Source organism: Bos indicus x Bos taurus, chromosome 12, assembly GCF_003369695.1.
Source record: "Bos indicus x Bos taurus breed Angus x Brahman F1 hybrid chromosome 12, Bos_hybrid_MaternalHap_v2.0, whole genome shotgun sequence".
NCBI lineage: Eukaryota > Metazoa > Chordata > Mammalia > Artiodactyla > Bovidae > Bos > Bos indicus x Bos taurus.
This window is the reverse complement of record NC_040087.1, coordinates 84,687,034-84,706,673: the sequence shown is the minus strand read 5'-3', so window position 1 is coordinate 84,706,673 and position 19,640 is coordinate 84,687,034. Positions and strand designations below refer to the sequence as shown.

Genomic DNA, 19,640 nt, shown 5'->3' with positions numbered 1-19,640 from the left:
GCTTCTCTGGCTGCGGCGCGTGGGGGCTTCTCTCTGGCTGTGGTATGTGGGCTTCTCATTGCGGTGGCTTCTCCTGTTGCTGAGCACAGGCTCCAGGGCGTGTGGGCTTCAGTAGTCACAGCCCCCGGGCCCTAGATTGTGGCTCAACGGTTGTGGCGCACGGGCTTAGCTGCTCTTTTCCCACCAGGGATCGAACCCGTGTCTCCTGCATTGGCAGGTGGTTTCTTTACGACTGAGCCACCCATGACGTCATTTATATGATCAATTTCCCCCATTTCTCTCAGTCTAAAATGGGGAAGGAAATGCAGTGATGGGTCCGTTCACCCATCAGTCCTAGGACAGCTCCCAGGATCCTGCAGTTCCGGGCTGCCCCCGGCAGGCTGGCCGGGGCCAGCCCTGGGACCCGTCGCCTCTGCAGTTCAGTCCAGTTCAGCCCCTCAGTCGTGTCCGACTCTTTGCGACCCCATGGACTGCAGCACGCCAGGCCTCCCTGTCCCTCACTAACTCCCGGAATTTACTCAAACTCATGTCCATTGAGTCGGTGATGCCATCCAGCCATCTCATCCTCTCTTGCCCCCTTCTCCTCCTGCCCTCAACCTTTCCCAGCATCAGGGTCTTTTCAAATGAGTCAACTCTTTGCATCAGGTGGCCAAAGTAATGGAGTTTCAGCTTCAGCATCAGTCCTTCCAATGAACACCCAGGACTGATCTCCTTTAGGATGGACTGGCTGGATCTCCTTGCAGTCCAAGGGACTATCGAGAGTCTTCTCCAACACCACAGTTGAAAAGCATCAATTCTTCGGTGCTCAGCTTTCTTTATGGTCTAACTCTCACATCCATACATGGCCACAGGAAAAACCATAGCCTTGACTAGATGGACCTTTGTTGGCAAAGTACTGTCTCTGCTTGTTAGCATTCCCTCTTAGCTGCAGAGAACAAGGAAATGTGGTTCAGCCGCTCAATGATGTCAGCAGGGTCGCACCTGCTCTGGCCTCACTCCATCCTGGGCTATTGTCCTGACACTGGACGGGGGCCCTACTCTGCTGATGGTCAGGTCCCCCCAGGAGCCAGAGTCCCTCCTGAATCCACCCCGATGACCCTGGAGGCCCTGTCCTGCCTGGTGGTCCAGGGCTGTCCTGCTCGCAACCTGGCTGGCACATGACCGTCTACTCTGGGCTCGCAGCAGCCGCTGCCCAGGCTGCTTCTGTTAGCGGTCAAGTCACTCATAACGCCGCAGCTGCACAGACTCACGTCCCCTGTGGGGGGGTCCAGCCTGCCCTCTCCCGTCCGTCCCCCGGCATTCACACCGCATCTTGACAGATGCTCGAGAGAGAGGGATCAGGGTCTACGTTTGGGATTTTTGCTTTGGCTCCCGTGACCTTTTATGGTGCGTCTCATGCCGGCCACCACCCTGCCGCCCTACGAGGTCAGTATTCTACCAGGTCAGTGCTTCGGTCTTTATTAAGCACAAGGGAACCAGAAGGCTTAGGACGGGTGAACGGTCTGTCTGAGTGAATGAGTGATAGAGAAGGGTGTTAATTTTTATTTAGACTCTAAGAGGATGCTTTTAATCAAACAAAACATTAACAGAAACTACAAGAGTCAGAAATCTGACTTTGACCCAAGAAGCCCACAGGGACGCTCCATGTCAGCAAAATGTAGGCTTTCTTTTGCTCACACAGCTCCATGTCCTGGCAGGGAGCTGTGCCGCGACCACTGGCTACGTCTACACTAGAGACTGAAGACGGAGCTGATTCTTAAATGGATCCACGTGTTGGTTCCAATTCATCATGATTACGAGCAATGATACTGAGACGCCTGCGACTGTGGTCAGTGCTTTCAAACACGTAATTTGCTAATTCGGTGGGGAGGGCATTTCCACTTTGAATGTGACTGTTTGAATAAGACCAAAGAAAGCCACATCTTTTTCTCCTCCTCCTGTTAGTTCAAATGGGAGCGCGTCAGTCTTGCTGCAGCCCCTTTACCTTATACTGCTCTGGGAGAAGCTCGTACTGCGGCGTGGGCTTCTCGACGTAACCGTTGTCCGGTGGAATCCCGCCGGGCCCCTGCAGTCCCATGTCGCCCTGTGAACGGTTTAGCAAAGCGATTGTCTTTAGACTGAAGGACACGACCGAGGTTGAATAAAAGCACGATCCCACCGCAAACTGCTGTTTCTGTCTTTGCGTATTATCACACGTACATCAATTTTAATAGTTTACAATCATAAGATAAAAATCGTATATAAGCCTGGATGGCAGGGGGTTTTGGGGAGAATGGATGCATGTACATGTACGGCTGAGTCACAACACTGCTAATTGGCTGTACCCCAACGTGAAACGTTTTAAAAACGTAAAAAGATCACATAGAATAAAGTAACAGTAAGGTAAGATCACTTGATTTCCACTTGCATTAACAATCATTTAGAATTTAGGCACATAAGCTGTTTAGCTTGGTCACAATTTGCGGTTGCATTTGCTTCAGTGGAATTATCTCCTTACGATGAGTTTCTGTACAAGGAAGTCATTCGGCCTGTGCGCCGAATGTTTTGGTGGTTACTGCTGTGTTTTATGCTACTGCTTTCTAAGACTGGTGCCCAAGACATAAATCAGAACGGGCGTCCCAGGTGGCACTAGAAATAAAGAATCCACCTGCCGATGCAGGAGACGACAGAGGCGCAATTCATTCCCTGGGTCTGGAAGAGCCCTGTCTTGCAGATTCTAACCACCACTGGAGCCTGTCTGGTAACCTGACACTTGACAATGATTGTTTCCTTTCAAACGGGGTATTTGCAGAGCACCTCAGGATAACAGCATAAAACGAAGACATCAGAATGAGCCATCAGTATTTCCTAATTCAATCTAGTAAGTTTCCTTTACCTTTTCACCTTTTTCTCCATAAAAACCAAGTCCTCTGTTGCCCTGAAAGACAGATGGCTTCTGTAAGTTTAAAGTCAATAATCACAGTGAAATGAAATTGTCTTTTTTTAGAAAAAGAAATCTAACATCTGTGTATTTGCAACGTCACTGGACAACTATCCTTCCTAATATTCTGGCTTCAGCTCCCAGGAGCGAATTAACACAAAAGGAAAAGAAACGTCTTTTCTTTTGCTAATTCCGTATATAAACGGTGTAATGCAAGTCTGAGTCCAGATATCCCATAAAATGAACGGGAGCAAATCGAGACGCTGTACGAGTTGCAGGAAGTGGCCCCTCACGTTGCGCTTTGAGTGTTCACTAAAACTAAACCTTAAGTGACAAAAATTGTGGGTTCATAAAAATGATATACTAGTGTTTTAGTAAAGCTCTGCTTTTAAGGAATTTGTATTTTACACTTTAAGCAAAACCTGAAAACCTGGGCTAAGAACAGCTGCTCTGTCACCCCTGGGGACACGCTGCAACTTGCTTCAGATTGCCGGTATATTTTACTGCTCAAATCCTGATGACCAAGAAGCTGACTGTTAGTGACTCCCTCCTTGCGGCCCTGGGCTTTGACAGTCCAGGGCCCCTGCTAACTCACTGCTAACTCTCCCTCAGTCCCCTGGACCACAGGGTGTGGACATCACCGAGGGGGAGACTGTCATCTCCTTGGACCGAAGCCTCACGGCGAACAGGTCATGGAGCTCAGGTCTGATCCCAGGCCTTCCGACTCTACAGGTCGGGTCTCAGAGCGTCTCCTTGGGTTCTGGCCCCTCTGGGCTCGGAACATAGCCGTTTCCTGCCTGGGATCCCAATCTGAGGACCGTGATTCATACTCTCCTCTGCCTCAGGCTTTCTCATTTTGGTAAAACAATCCTAAATTTCACAGGAAGATGTCCTAACTCTCTTAATGATGGTGTTCTTTGGGTTTAGCCAAACTTTTCATCATCCGTTCTGCTTCAGAGGCAGACCGGGAAGGCGCCCCGGCGTGTATTTGACGGTTTCATGAGAGGAGCGTCCACGCGTGGGTGGGAGGGCTGACCGCCCGCCAGGTGGGCCACGGGACAAACCACGTGCAGCTCAGGAAGGCCCATGTCCCCTGACTGCCCACGGCTCTGCTGCCCTCCCGGGGCTCCTGTCCCCGCCGAGATGCAGGATCCCGTGGGGCCCACCCAATCTCCACACCACACAGCCCCCTGCCTCTGATGCCCCGAGTTTCCACAAATAGAAACAAAGCCTTTCACTAATTTTTGCTTTCTCTTTGCTTCCTTCCCACCTGGCTGGGGAGCTGAAATCAAAGCACAGAAATGCAGCCAGGCCAGATGAGAATGAGATCTGCTTGGGACCCCGACATCTCCCTGCCTCGCGAGCCGGTGTCCAGGGCACCAGGAAGTGACCTGCTGGAGGCCTGGGGCTGTTTGTGCTGCAGCCAAGTGGGGATCTGAGGCGACCCTGGGGCTCCCCGTCCCATCCTACATCTGCGTCTCTTGGCTCTGGGCCGTTCCCAGCCCGCCCTGGGTGGCGGGACAGCGGGGAGCCGGGTGGGGGGTGGGGGCGGGTGGGCAGAAGCCTTAACGAGCTCCAGCCGCAGCCGGAAGCTGAGTCAGAGATGATGGGAGCTGGGGTCGGGGTGGTGACAGCTGAGGTCTCCAGGCGGCAGGGAGATGGGGTTTCTGTGGGTCAGGCCTGGGAATGGGCGGGCTGGGGAGGCGTCCTTGGCTTTACACAGGCCATGGAGTGGTTCTGAAATGTTCCTAACGGTAGCCCAGTATTTCTGACTCATGTCGGGATTTGACCAAATACATCCCTCGCCAGCCTCCTACGGCTTGTCCTGGACATTTGTTTAACTTTCCCAGGTCACCTCAAACCCAAATTCTGCCCACGTTCCCGACAGGCCACCAACTTTGTGGTGCACCAGCCCACTGAACCGTCTTTCTCTGATGGAAAGAGGAGGGTGTTGGGGCAGCCCACTGAACCGTCTTTCTCTGATGGAAAGAGGAGGGTGTTGGGGCAGCCCACTGAACCGTCTTTCTCTGATGGAAAGAGGAGGGTGTTGGGGCAGCCCACTGAACCATCTTTCTCTGATGGAAAGAGGAGGGTGTTGGGGCAGCCCACTGAACCGTCTTTCTCTGATGGAAAGAGGAGGGTGTTGGGCCAGAGCCTGGCTTGAAAGAGGAGGGTGTTGGGCCAGAGCCTGGCTTGAAAGAGGAGGGTGTTGGGGCAGCCCACTGAATCGTCTTTCTCTGATGGAAAGAGGACAATGTTGGGCCAGAGCCTGGCTTGAAGCTCCCTGGATACACCCCCAGAGGCTGACAGCACGCTCTGGGAGGGCCCACCTGCACCCAGGTAGGAAGAAGGCCCCCAGCTCCCCGCACCACTCCAGCTCTGTCTTGCCCTGTTCGTGAGAGAGCACGTTATGGGTAAGCAGGGGTTGTCCCCGACGTACATTTCTAATCACACATTCCCAGCTGGACTTTCATGCGGCCACAGGAATGCTGTGTGATTTGCAGACAAGAAGTCATTCCACGCATCCACTTACTTAATGACTTCATGCATGGATTTATTCTTGGAGTTTAGAGCCTTGTCTTATAACTCTATATACAGTCCTCCTCATGAGACAAACGACGTACTTGTCAGCCAGGTAGTTCCATGGTCAAGAAGGAGACACAGAAACATGCGAGGCCCCGGTTCCCTCCCTCACCCACCGCGTCTCCAGTAACTTACTGGCTGTCCTTTGGGTCCAGGGGGTCCAGGTGGTCCCTGCACAAACACAAAGAAATCTGTCAGCTGTTTCCTTTATCCCAGGACCCAGATGGCATCTGCTCGGGAGCCCTGGGAAAGCTGTCCACTGTGTGTTCAGCACACCGTGGAGGTTGTGAAGAGCCTTCTGGCACATTCGTCTCGGCGGGGACGCGGGGCTGGAGGGTGGAGGACGGGGGGTTGGGCCCGGTTCTCAGGGTCTGCGGCTGCCCGGGCACAGCTGCTCCTGGTTTGCCTTTCTGAGCTCAGGCTTTTGACCTGACCCGGGTCCTGCTCACGCTGGCTCTGCTCCCTCCACGAGGCCCCGGGCCCATTCCTCCAGAGACGGCCCCTGCTGGCCTCCCATGCATCCCCCTACCGGGCACCATCTCGCACTTCCCGCTGCTGGGCTGGCAGGCAAGCACGCACAGAGTTAATCTACAGCCGGCCCCTCGGCAGGGCTGGGAATCCGCCCGCCAGGATCACCTCGTGCTCCTGCGGAGCAGTCCCCGCCAACGCCACTGAGGGTGGAAGCTTTACACATGCCTTAGAAGAGCCAGGCGTGTTGATGTAGAACAGGTGGGGGGCAGGGGGCCATGGGAGGCCTCAGTGGTTCGTGTGAAGACCCGGAGGCCGGCACCTCAGCTCGGGGAGGCGGGGAGCACCCTGCTGTTTATTTCCCGGAACTGTGTGTGTAAAGCAGGGGACCCCCCGCCCCGAGGCCCGCGTTCTGTAAACGGGTGGCTGTGTGTGTACAAGGGCTGAGAGCACCTTGAAACACGAGCCTGTCTCCTTCCCTTCGGCCAAATCTCAAGGCTGGAGGGCTGCTGGGGAAAACGACCAGCACGGCCCCGGGGAACTGTGCTCCGTAGAGACTGATCGATTGTTGCGACTATTATCCGTGGTCTGAGGGAAGCGAATGAGCACTCCCACCCCAGCTGCTGGTGTGACGGACCTGCCCTCAGACACACGTGTCCGCTGCCTCTCCGCGGGTCCCACGGCCCCCGTCCACGGCCACCTCAATCTCGGGGCACGGTGTTCTCTGAGAAGGACTCTCTCCCCTGCAGCCACAAGCTCTCCCTGAGTAACTTAAGGCCTGATTGTCTTATTAATAAAAAACGTGGACTAGGAGAGAGTCGGGCGCTTTGCAGGAGCCTGTCCACCTCTCGGTCTCTGTGCAGCGGGAAGGATCCGCAGTGGCCAGGCCTGGGGACTCTCCTTCCTTGGGCAGGCCCTCCTCCAGCCAGGGGTTTGGCTGCCAAGCCTTACTCCTGATTAGACTTGCAGGAGGAGGGGACACCTGTAGACCGCCACTCAGGTGGGGCCCGAGGGTCACTTGGTTAACTGATGTCCGGCGTCTCACCTGTCACGGTGGCTGTGCCCAGCTGCCTTACCCCTGCTCTGAGGCCTCGCCAGCAGACCCCATTTCCTCCCTATGGACCCGCGGGACACTGGTCTGCTTTGCTCGGGATGACGGGTCCCTGTCAGCTGGTCAGCTGTGGGGCTGGGAGAGCGTGTGCCTGACTGGAAGGGCTCCAGACCAGTGCTAGGCCAAAATCTGACCTAGCTGGCGTTGAGTCTTCACTCTCAACCTTGATGGCGGCAGCGGGGACAAGGGACGGCCTGGGTGGTCTTGGCGACCACGTGCGTCAGGCACGCTGTGAGGCCTCCGCCAGCATCCGCACTGCCTGCGTCTCAGAGGATGTTCCACACCCACGAGGGCGAGCACGTGAGCCTGGAACTTACCGGTCTTCCTGGGGCTCCAACCGGACCCATCTGTCCCACGGGCCCAGGGCGGCCGGGAGGCCCCTACGGACAGGCAACGGAGAAGGCGGTTAGGGAGGCAGGAGGGGTGGAGCCCGGAGCCCTTCAGGTTCTGCCCGGTCTCTTCTCTAACAAAAGCAATGCTTACCTGCAAGCCGACCAGTCCCGGCTCTCCAGGTTCCCCCTAATGGAGAAGAAAGAGTTTGAAGAGTTTCAGCTTTTAAGACTCTGTGGACTTGGTTGCACTTTACTTCAGTGTTGGAAATAAGCATATAAAACACACCGGCTGTCTAAGGACTCGGTGATGTCAGGTACGTAGACAGCCGCACTGCCGTGAGTTTGAGGAGGGCGGCCCGCACTTAGTGTAAGACGGCCGACAGCGTGGCGGCCAGCGAGAGGACCTTGAAATCAGTGGAGATTCTGGCTTGTGGACACTGTGCGTCCCCCCGCTCGACTCAGAGGTCACTCTTAATGGGGAGTGTACGCGGGGCTCGGTCATGCCCCGTCCCTGCAGACTTACCCTGTATTTGTCGCGGTCCTCTGAGGACAGAGCGTAGGGCTCGCCTTTCTGCCCTTTCGGTCCTTGGGGCCCCTGAATGCGCACATGCGGCATAGAAAGAAAAACAGCAACGGTCCGTTACACTCAGCGCAGTGACATGATGGGAGTCACTGCCTGCCCCCGTTCGTGGGCGATGTCCAGCTGTTCTTATGGCCAAACGAGACTATTCTGAACATCCAACTCTACCTTAACCGTGAGGTGAGACTTTTACTTTCATATTTACCCAACAGCATCTTTCTTAAAGTTAAAAGAGAAATATTCAACAAGATTTAATGTTCAGAAACCCAAGTAAAGGTTCAGCAAACGAATACTTTCCTCTCCCAAACTGTCCCTTTTCTTTGTCATGATACTATTCTGTGTCTTCTTTGCATTCGCGTACTGAAATATCGACACATACGCTCCGCAGTACTATTTGTGGCAGAGATTCTGGGTCATCCGTGAAAAATGGGATTGTGTCGAGTATACTGCGTTGGCCAAAAAGTTGGTTTGGGCTTTCCGTGGCATCTGAATGAACTTCTTGGCCAGCCCAGTACATGACACACAGGTACAGAAGCACACAGGCCTTTTAGTATCTACATATAAAACCTGCATTTTAAAGTGCCTGATACATTTATTGATAATGAAAGCTATGATATTAGAATAGAGCAGAGTGTAGCTTATTGATAAGTTGAATCACGTGGAAAAGAAACAGCCGGCAAATGGGGAGCTGGAGGGCAGAGGTGTGAAGATAACCAGAAATCGGTCAGCTACAGGGAAATGCAATGAAGATTGTTAATGCTGCCCTTCCCTCACCTTAAAATGCTTTTTAAGTAAAAAGTTTTGCCAAAAAGTGTTAGTTTAATCCTGAATTTGGAATATATTGCTATAAGGTAGCAACATATTATCAAAAAAGATTGTTTGCACAGAACCTAAAAAATAAATGAGGTCATGAAATAGATCATTATGTGAAAGTTCTTCCATTAAGAAAAGTAAAGTCTACCTTGTATATCCTGGAGAACAAAACTGTTTTTTCATGTCACAAAGGATGTTAGAATCTAATAAAATGATGACTAATAGAGAAGTCCGTTCAAGGTTTAAGCTTTTCAAAATTTTAGTTCCACGATTCCACTATTATTCTTGCTATTTGAATGGGAGGAAGTGATGGTATGCTTGGGAGACAAACCCATTACCTTCTACTTAACAGGCAAAGGACAAAGGGGAAATGGAGCTCTCTGAGTCCAGCACGCCTAGATGTTGGCAAGAAACCTCAGCAGCGGAGGTGTGCTCCATCCTGACTGCTAACCGAGGGTGGGCAGCCACCGTTTCTGGGGTGGAAAGGTGGTCTCGGCACGTGCCTGCTCCCCCACCCCCAACACCATCCTGCAAGCAGGAGGCAGCCCGCCCTCCGGAGAGACCTTCCCTAAGGCAGTTTCTCAAGGGGGTCCTCGGCGGGCCCTCCCAAAAGCGAGACCTTTCCTGCGTTTCCACCACCCAGACTCTGGAGCGACCAGCGGAGCAGACTGAGCGCTGCCGCCCGTACTCACGCGGGGCCCGAGGAAGCCGCCAGGGCCCGGGGGTCCTGCGTAGCCCGAGTCGCCCACGGTCCCGTTGCAGCCGTCATACCCAGGAGGTCCTCTGGGTCCGCCTTGCCCGGGATGGCCCTGGAAATAGACAAGCCATTGGGCCTCCAGCCCCCAGGGGCTTAGGTTTCATGTAACTGGGATGAGGCAGCTTCAACCCTTCTCAGAAGAGATGCCTCCAAGCTCCTCATCTCCTCCTGAATTAGCGGTCTGCTCTCGGCCTTCCTGACTCCCCTAGACTGGATCTGAGACATTTGAAATTGCATGCCAACCCGATCTTAATTTGAGCTTGTCCTTCAAAGGAAAATTTCAATTCTATTGAGCTAAATGTCCATCTTGTGTTCAACATCCAAGCAGGTCTATTTCTGGGTGATACAGCTCTTAGATTTTACTGCACATCAACTTTGCTTATGACTTCTTTTTTAAAATTTATTTATTTTTAATTGAAGGATAATTGCTGTAAATATTGCGTTGGTTTTCTGCCATACATCAACACGAATCAGCCACAGGCATATATGTCCCCTCCCTCTGGAACCCCCCTCCGCCCTCCCACCCCACCCCACCCCTCCAGGCTGTCTCTGAGCACCGGTCCGAGCTCCCTGAGAGAAGCAGGGAAACGCACACATTACCACATGTAAAATAGACAGCCAGTGGCAACAGGCTGTAAATGATTCTCGGCAGCAAAAAGTACCGGGTCCCTCAAACCTGTGTTCGTCAGGTGCTCAGATACAGCAGCGGGGTTTACGTTAACTTGCTGTGAGCGTCTCTCGGATTCGGCATCGAGGAGACTGAGTTTAGCAGCCCTGACGTTCCAGAGAAAATGACCAGGTATCTGTTTACCATGATCACCCCTCCAGGTGATGATTCCCTCCCTAGTTTGAGAAATATTTGCTTCTGACATTAAATGAGCACGAAGTGGAAAAAACCAGCGGAAACACGCCACCCATCAGTTACAGTACGTTTCCACAAGGTCAGTCCATCTAAAGCTCAGCCTTCTGCTTCCAGAAGAGCACAGCGAGGGACAATCCCAAGAGGCCAAAAAAAGTAGGTTAAAAATGGGCAACCTCATCGGAGGCAGCTGGTAAGAAAATGCTCTGGTTATTTGTTTAACCCTTGAAATCTGCAAATTCTTCAACTCTGCCAATTTCTCAAGATTCTGACTCATGCACAAGTTATTTCCTTAACCATGCACAGCTGTGTGCTGTCACCGACGTGTCTGTTTGAGCCCCTCCCAGGGGACACCAGGGATCATGGCCATGCGGGTCTCACGTCTTGGTGGGGGGGGCTTCCTTTCTTTAGCTCTGCCTCCTGCTGCAAAAATCTCCTTGAACGTGGAGCTAAGGAAAAGCGGCAGTTCTCTGACTGTTGCCCCCTCATACCCTTCCCCCTTTCTTCTGCAATGGGGCAGCCCCACTTGTGTGCCTGGAGTGTGTGTGTGTGTGCGTGCATGTATGAGCATGATGACAGATAACACGTGTGGTGCACGTGTGTGCACGCGTGTATGGGCACGCTGACACGGCACGGACATTGGCATGAATGTGAAGTTCTGGAGGCAGATGTCCTTAAACATCAGCTGCGCAGGGATGGAGCAGGTCTGAATGTGGGATAAACACATGTATCCCGGAGGCTGAGATGGGCAGGAAGCCGTCCCTGGGAAGTCTGCCCCGGGCCCGAGGAGGAGGCTGTGAGTCAGGCTGCTCTGTTTATTTTCTTGTGCCACGAGAAGTAAAGTAAACTAGGTTAGAAAAACACATTTTATTGCATTCTGAGATTTTCTCATGGACAAAGCATGCCTTTCGTCTTCTCTCTGCACGGTTGCTACCAGGAATCTGAGCCTCTGCACAGACTTGAGGGCAGTCCCTGCTCTGGGCAGGACGGCCTTCCACTCGGGCGGTTTTGGAGTTCAAGCGCGCTGTGAGACCAGCTCCTCACGGCCGCCTGTGCCGCCTGCAGCTGGTTACCAGTAGCGGGGGCTCCCCTTTCCCCCTTGTCGCCTCTGCTCCCAGTCCTGGGAGCCCCAGTTTTAGCAGAGTAGCCTCCATGCCAAGTCCAGAAGACCATTTACAAAGGAGGCAGTTTGTCCAAGAGATGAGTGGGTTCCAGGGGTTTACCCACAGGTGGTGTTGTTATAGACAAGAAAGGGGACACACGTTAGAAGTGTGTCTGTGCGTCACAAACGGGTTGTTTTGCACGTATACGGTGCTTTGCAGTTTTAATCTTATGAAAAACTTACGGGAATTCCGTCGGCACCAGGGAATCCCGAAACACCTCTTGGTCCCTGTAAAGAAGACAAACAGACTTCAGGCAGGCCAGGACCTGCCCCCGCCCCCACAGAGAAGCGCCCACGGTCCCATACGCACCACGTCTCCCTTCGGGCCTGTGATCCCGGGGGCTCCTCTTTGGCCCTTGTCACCCTTGCGGCCTTGCAGTCCTGGGAAGCCCTGTAGCCCGGGGGGCCCGGTGTACCCCTGGGGGCCCACCGGCCCTGGCTGGCCCTGTGGGAACAACACTCGGTCAGTGTCCACAAGTCATAACCACGCGTTATGGTTATGGTTACTGGAACGTCTCCAATCATGCTGCTTTTGAAACTACACTTTTCATGCTTAAAGAGCTATACTCTTCAGAGAGCACTCTGTAAATCACCATCTTCTTCCACGAGAGCCACAAAGTGATTCCTGGCTGAGAAAGTAACAGAGTTCAAAGGGGAGGAAATACTAAATGTGAGACAAAAATTATCCTCAAGTACTAAAGCGAAGTTATTGTGAAATGCTAATATTGGGTTGGCATGAAATAATCAACTGACTTGAAAAAAAAAAAAAAAGTCCTTTCAGTATAAACGAAGGTGCCAGACAAACTCCTGAGATCGTCTGCCTCATATAATGCACACAATGGCTATGGAGATGCAGCTAGCACCCAGATATCAACGTGACCCCCAGATGTTTAAGTGGTTAACAGTCTCTCATCCTGTGCACACACACCCCGAATGCACACACGAGTGTGTGTGTACAGAGAAAAAATAAAAGTCTGAAACGCATAAAACATCCATCCATAGCACTGCTGCTGCTGCTCCGTCGCCAAATCGTGTCCAACTCGTTTTGCGACCTCACAGACTGTAGCCCACCAGGCTCCCCTGTCCATGGGATTTCCCAGGCAAGAATCCCTGGGGTGGATTGCCATTTCCTCCTCCTGGGGAACTTCCCGACCCACGGATCAAACCCATGTCTCCTGCGCTGGCAGGCAGATTTTTTACCACTGAGTCATCTTGGAAGCCCTTGCATATCCCTTAGGATGGCTATGATTTGAAAAAAAGAAAAGACGCAATTACGTGTTGGCAGGAATTTGGAGAAGTGGCTCTGTTGCAGGGAATGGAAACAGCGGCCACTGGGGAAACGGCACGGAGGCGCCTCAAAAACGGAACAGAGAATCACCCGCGACCCAGCTGTCCCGCTTCTGTGACCACACTCAGAAGGGTGGGAAGCAGAGACTTGGACAGATCGTGTCTGCACCCATGTTCGTGGCAGCATTTTCCAGAACTGTCAAAGGTGGAGGCGCGCATGGATGCATGACGGTTAAGCACGACGGTCTGTCCAAACAGCGGACTCCTCTTCACCTGAAAGGGGCAGGAAACTCTGACCCAGGCCACAGCATGGATGGACCCTGAGGACACATACTGAGCGAAATGAGCCCGCCACGCAGGGACAAACGCTGATTCCACTAACATGGGGTCCCTAGAGGAGTCACATTCGTAGAGATGGAAAGTGCCAGAGAGGTGACCGGGGGCTGGGGGAGGGGAGTGGGCAGTTAGGGTTTAATGGGGACAGACTCTCGGTTTGGAAAGATGAAAAAGCTCTGCAGACAATGGTGATCATGACTGTACAAAACATAAATGTGCTTAATGCCACGAAACTGCGCAAAAATGGTTAAGCTATGCTGTGTACATCTTATCACAATCAAAATGAAAAGATTAAAAAGAGGTTCCAGCCCTCTTATTATTAGAACTAATTTATGCATTACAGTTCTACTTTAATGAATGTCCCAGGTTTGCCCAAAATGAAGAAAGTAACAAGACAAAACCAAACCCCAACATCTCTGTCTTGATTTCTTAAAGGAAGGATTGCTGTTGCTTCATTCCACAGGCCCTTTCTCTCTGAGCCTCATTCACTCTTGCATTTCAAATGTCTGTCTTATCTTTAGATTGAGGGGGCACTGAGTCACTACTTCTAGACTTCTCTTTTATAGCCTGCAAAAAGCCTTTCTTGTATAAACTGTGCCGCTAAGCCGTTTTTCTGTCCGGGCAGAAGTTTATAATCTGTCCTTGACACTGCACAGCGCTGGAGGGAAGTGAGCGGCTTCAGACGCAGCTGGCGGCGCGGCGTTCACATGGGATGGGCGGGGGAGGAAGGGCGTGGGGGACGCAGCCTGCGATGGCCCACCGCCCCGCGATGGCCCCTCCCTGCAGGTGCCGGCCCGGGGCGTGGGGCAAGCGCGGAAGCGGCTTTTTGGGGTGGAGGATGCAGATGGAGACTAAGATGGAGTTTGGCGGCTGAGATGAGCCCTGAGGCTTGGGGCCCTGTGTCCTCAGATGACAGGGAGCCTGGGCGCCTCTCGGGGCCGGTCAGCGTTTCACACATGGCGGGTTCTCTGCTCGCCCGGGCACCCCTCGGGGCCGGTCAGCGTTTCACACATGGCGGGTTCTCTGCTCGCCCCATAAGCGGTGCAGAATCCAGCCGGCGCTCCCCTGGAGTAGCCTGACCGCAAGCATGGCGTGGAGCCGTGCAGCCGGCGTGCTTGAATGTCTGGAGAAGGTGAGACAGGCTCAGGAGGACTGCGTGGCCAGCCGGGCCCTGGACACGTGGCGTCCCTGTCTGACGCCCGGGGCTTCGGGACGCCGCATCTGTCGGCGGTTTGGGGACACAAATGCTTTGACTCAGATTTTTATGGCTCTTCCTCAGCTATGCTTGTCTGTGTCTTGTTTGTGACCACAGACCAAGCCTCCAAGCCTGAGAGGCCCGTCACCCTCAGGGGCTTCTGTCTGTTAGTGGTCTCAGGGAGCAGCCTTGGGGACACAAGGATCCTGTTTGCACCGTTACTTTTTATTGTCCATAAACCACATCTCTACCCGAGGATGACTGTCTAGCACCAACGTTAACCCAGATGGAGTACAAGCCTCTTAACGAGAAGCATCCCTTTGTCTCCTGTTCGTTGACCGTTCCTGGCTCCCTTTGATGGTGGGCCGATGGCGTCACGGCCTTGTTTTCCTCCCATTGTCAGTAAACTTCTTACCCTTGGCATCTCTGACGGGAAGTCTGGCTTTGGGAATAAAACTCCAGTCTTCCCTTTTCTGGAACACGCCGTCACTTTTTTCTTTTTATTAAGGTGAAATTCCCAAACCACAAAAGTATCCATTGTAAAGCGGCTTCTGGTACACTCACAGCGTCCTCCGCCCATCTCTTCTATCTATTCCAGAAGGCCTTCATCACCCCCAAGAATCCCACCCCCGCCTGCAGCTCTGGTACCCGCCCTTCCGCTTTTGGTGTCTGCGGGATTTACCCACTCTGGGTGTTTCACGTCAGTGGAATCATTCATATGATACGTGACCTTTCACGTCTGGCCTCTTAATACAAGGTTGTTGAGGCTCGTCCACGCCACAGCTTTGGTCACTACTTCACGTTTATGGATGAACACGACTCCACTGTGTGGATAAGCTAGTTTGTTATGAATAAACTGTGTGAGCACGCTCACCCAGCTCTCGAGTCCTGTGTTCAGTCCTTTTGGGTCTGTTACTTAGGAGTGGACCAGCTGTATCCCGTGGTGACTCTGAAGGCTTGAGGAGCTGCCAGGCTGTGATCCCGGCTCACTTTACATTCTTACGAGGAATGTGTGAGGATCTTCAACTTCTCTACAATCCCGCCGTCAATTGTTATTTTCTATTTAAAAAAAAATAAAGCCTAGAGGGTGTGAACCAGTGTCATTCTGAAGAGCAATGGGGAAAAGCCAGGAAGAGCCTGGAGGGGATCTGCATTATTTCTCGTCCTCCAGGATGGAACCCCAGGATGGTTCCAGCCCTTCACTGCACGCCCTGCGAGGCTGGGGCTGAAAGGACACACTCGCGTCAGGGTCCGAGCCCTGGGTGTGCGTGCTTTGGTCATCAGGGGTAAGATCCCCCCTAGGGGAGCCTGTGCCCGGGGCACCTGGGGTATCTGCAGAGAGCGGCTGGAGGGACCAGTAACAGAAAGGGCCCCCCTCTGTCCTGATCGTCATCCTTATCAGCTTCCAGCCTCAGACGGCAAGTCCCGATCGGAAAAGCTACTTCCACCTCTTCCTTTCATGATAAATGATGTTAAAAATAAAAAGTACCCCAGAAAAGGTAGGACTGTAGCTTAAAGGTCTTTGCATAAACTTCTAAAACTCCTAACACTCCCACAAAATACTTGATGAAAGTATTTCCACAAAATACTTCTCAAAAGCTAGCAGACACCTGGCAAGGAGTCGTGAGCCCGTGGGCTCTGGCCCTGCCTGCCCAAGACTTGATTTGTGTCGATGTATCACCTCCTAGGGAAGCGAAAACGAGAGGATCTTGAAATCCTCTGTCCTCCGGGATGGAGCCCTGTGAAAGCTTTCAACAAACGGTTCCTCTCATTTTACCCCCAGGACAACTGCGTGAAGTCAGCGTCACCCCCGCTTGAGAGGGGAGGTAACAGGGCTCTGGGGGGGTCAGGGTTAGGGATGACGGGTGCATTTAGATCTGGGGGGGATCCCATCTTCCATGACACCCTTGCTGCTCCAAGAGAGGTCGGGGAGCCTCATCCGCATCACCTGAGAACTCGAGGGAACTGCAGAGTCTCAGCCCCGCCCAGCCCTCCTGCGGTGGCACTGACGTGATCCCGGGAGGGCTCCTTGCATTGTGAAGTCTGCAAACCGCTGCCTGACCCCGCCCTCCTCCCCCTCGTGGGAGAAGGCTGGTGTCTCTTTATCTTTAAACTTTTAATTTTGCATTGGGGTATAGCTGATTAACAATGCTGGGATAGTTTCCGGTAGACAGCAAAGGGACTCAGCCAGACACACGTATCCATTCTCCCCCAAACTCTCCTCCCATCCAGGCTGCCACATGACATTCAGTAGAGTTCCCTGGGCAGGTATCTTCAAATAACTCTCTTATGCACGAGATTGCACCTCAGAAACAAGATCAGGCTTCCTGAGCTGGGCAGAGGGAAATCTAATATTTATGTGTGTTGAAGACTATTTCTAACTGAACTGTCTCGGTCTTAGGCTCTGGTGATAATTCCAAGAAGGGACACTCTGGGCACTGTTAGAAGTGAGGGGTGCTTACGGCCTCTCCCTTTGGGAAACCATCGTGGAGGAGGAGTGGGTCGTCCTGGCTGGTTCTGGAAGCTGGAGTCTGGGCCGGCAAAGAGCACAGGCGGCTTAAATACCATGACCCTGGAGGGAATGTACGGCATGTCCTGAGATGCTGACTAAGCCTTCATGCACTTGGAATTCTCACTTACGGGAAAAGGGGCAAAATATATCTGTGCACACGCTGAAAACTCCAGGACCTCAGCCTCTGAAATAAAAGTGGAAGACGGATGCTCGGTCAAGGTTCCGAGAAATCACGCCTCACCGGCAAACACGCCCAAGGAGGTGCCCTCTGCCATCCAGTTTATTAACCTGAGCACTCGCGTTGGGTAAGGGAGGAAAGAGTTTCATTTATCAAGGAAGGCCGGAGAGGAGCGTTTCTGAGGCCCAGCCCGCATCACTGCACATCGGGACTTTTCATCTACGGCATGGTGCTTTCCTGGTAGGACGAGAATCAGCTTTCCATGCCAGCTTCTGAATAGTAGGAAATCCCTTCTCCTTCCTAAGGGTACTCTTCCTGACTCACCTTTTATGGGCCCCGGGTGCCCCTCCAGGCGCCTGCATCCTCCCCAAACCCTGATGCCCCTCCTGCCCTCCACCTTCCCGCCCTTCCGATGCAGTGACCTGTGACCTTCGGGGGATTCCGGCCCCAGGCCCAGCTCACACTTGGAGCCGTTCACACACATCTGAGAACATGGCAAACAGCCCCAAAGGTGGGAAAGACCATCTTTTAAGATTCAGGAAAATATTTTGCTCAGCTAAATTTTAGAATCAGTCACCTTTCTTAGGGATGATCGTTAGGATTTGTGAGCAATTTCTGATCACCCGGCAGGGTGACATTAACGCCTATTCCAAGCTGACGATAATGTGATGGTTAGTACTGGACAGGACGTTACATGTAACTGTCAGTAATTCCAAGCTGACGATAATGTGATGGTTAGTACTGGACAGGACGTTACATGTAACTGTCAGTAAGCGAGTGTAACTCGGTTACTACTGGACAGGACGTTACATGTAACTGTCAGTAAGCGAGTGTAGCTCGGTGACTGGACAGCTGCCTACTCCAGGCAAAACAGACAGACAGACAGACAGTTGGCTTAACTGATGTTAACTCTGCCGCCCTTTCCCTTAGATTCTTATCAATATACAGCAAGACATCAGTCCCACCCTGGGTGAAATCCCAAATGAAAGGTTTCACATGTTCCTCAACAAGGACGATACGGCCTCTCGGAACAGCTGCTGGCCTCCAAGACTGTCTCACAGACGGTGGTGCTGATGTGAAGGAAATGACATCCATATGCAAAGAAACCTGCTCCATAGACAAGATGGAACACAGACCCAGCTGTAAGGGTGGGACTGCGACAGCTTTAGAAGGCGTAGGAGAGAATCTGTGACTCTGGGTCAGGCGAGGGCTGTGTCCGTAAGACGCGAAAGTCACAAGTCATAGGAGACAGAAAGCAGAGACAACATTTGATCTTCAGAAGGTTCTGTTTGAAACATAAACAGCAGGCCACGCACTGGGAGAGACACTCACAAGACACACGTGATAAACGGCTTTTATCCGGAATATAGACAGGGCTCCCAGAAATCAACAGTAAGGATAAACGACTTTTATCCGGGATACAGACAGGGCTCCCAGAGACCCGCAGCAAGGAGACGAACAACGGGACTGGAAAGATGGGTGAAAGATCTGAGCAGACTCTTCATCACAGAAGAGGTGCACATGGAAAACAGGCAAGCGGCTCAACACCATCGGTCATTAGGGAAAAGCAAATTAAATCCAGACTAAGGTGTAACTGAGAAGGCAATGGCACCCCACTCCAGTACTCTTGCCTGGAGAATCCCATGGACGGAGGAGCCTGGTGGGCTGCAGTCCATGGGGTCGCGAAGAGTCGGACACGACTGAGCAACTTCCCTTTCACTTTTCACTTTCATGCATTGGAGAAGGCAATGACAACCCACTCCAGTGTTCTTGCCTGGAGAATCCCAGGGACAGAGGAGCCTGGTGGGCTGCCGTCTACGGGGTTGCACAGAGTCAGACACGACTGATGTGACTTAGCAGCAGCACCAGCAAGGTGTAACTGTGGCTGCTGGAGTGGCTGACGTGCCCACACAAAGACTGGCAAGGCCAGTACTGCTGGGGGTGCACAGAGAGCACGTCAGAGCCGTCGGGGCGCAGGCCTGGGGGGCTGAAGCCAAACACTCACTTGCAGAAGCCCTGGAGGTAAGTGCTCAGAGCGGTGCAACGTCTTCCAGCTGACAACTGGAAGCAACCTGACTGTCCTCAGTGGAAGAACAGACCGTGGTCCGTACATGAGACAGAAAGCTGCTGAGTAACACAAAAGGAAGACAGCATCTGATGCGCGTGAAGGCGAGGGGGGTCTCGAAGGCACTGCCCTCAGGGGAGGATCCAGATACAAGGCTGAGCTCCGTCTGTCCTGCTCATGCGATACTACGCTATTATCCTGGTTAGGAGATGTTCTAGAGACAGGAAGCAGAGAAGCAAATGCTACGTCAGGAGACGGAGGGAGGGGACAGACTGCAAAGGGCACGAAGCAACGACAGCAAAGCAACTGTGGGGTCCGAGACCTGCTTTATGTCACGACTTCGGTGCTCACTACATGGAAATGCGTGTTAAATTTGCCGGTTTTCACAGAATCACGTGAAAATTACATCTCAACAAACTTGACCTAAAATCAAAGAAACAACAAAAAAGGGGTCTGCTGAAGGCCGAGATGAAGAAGGCAGT

At 52.7% G+C, this 19,640-nt stretch overlaps 1 protein-coding gene across 1 annotated transcript in view; it reads right to left on the bottom strand.

The window, feature by feature from the left end:
• Nucleotides 1-19,640, bottom strand: part of COL4A2 (collagen type IV alpha 2 chain) — a 160,376-nt gene that overhangs the window by 43,134 nt on the left and 97,602 nt on the right. Inside the window, exons 5-13 of the mRNA XM_027557962.1 lie at nucleotides 11,896-12,030; nucleotides 11,769-11,813; nucleotides 9,500-9,616; nucleotides 7,938-8,009; nucleotides 7,566-7,601; nucleotides 7,400-7,462; nucleotides 5,639-5,674; nucleotides 2,876-2,917; nucleotides 1,985-2,083 (exon numbers count right to left, since the gene is read on the bottom strand). Of these exons, the coding sequence (XP_027413763.1) occupies nucleotides 1,985-2,083; nucleotides 2,876-2,917; nucleotides 5,639-5,674; nucleotides 7,400-7,462; nucleotides 7,566-7,601; nucleotides 7,938-8,009; nucleotides 9,500-9,616; nucleotides 11,769-11,813; nucleotides 11,896-12,030 (645 nt within the window). The remainder of the gene's footprint in view (nucleotides 1-1,984; nucleotides 2,084-2,875; nucleotides 2,918-5,638; nucleotides 5,675-7,399; nucleotides 7,463-7,565; nucleotides 7,602-7,937; nucleotides 8,010-9,499; nucleotides 9,617-11,768; nucleotides 11,814-11,895; nucleotides 12,031-19,640) is intronic.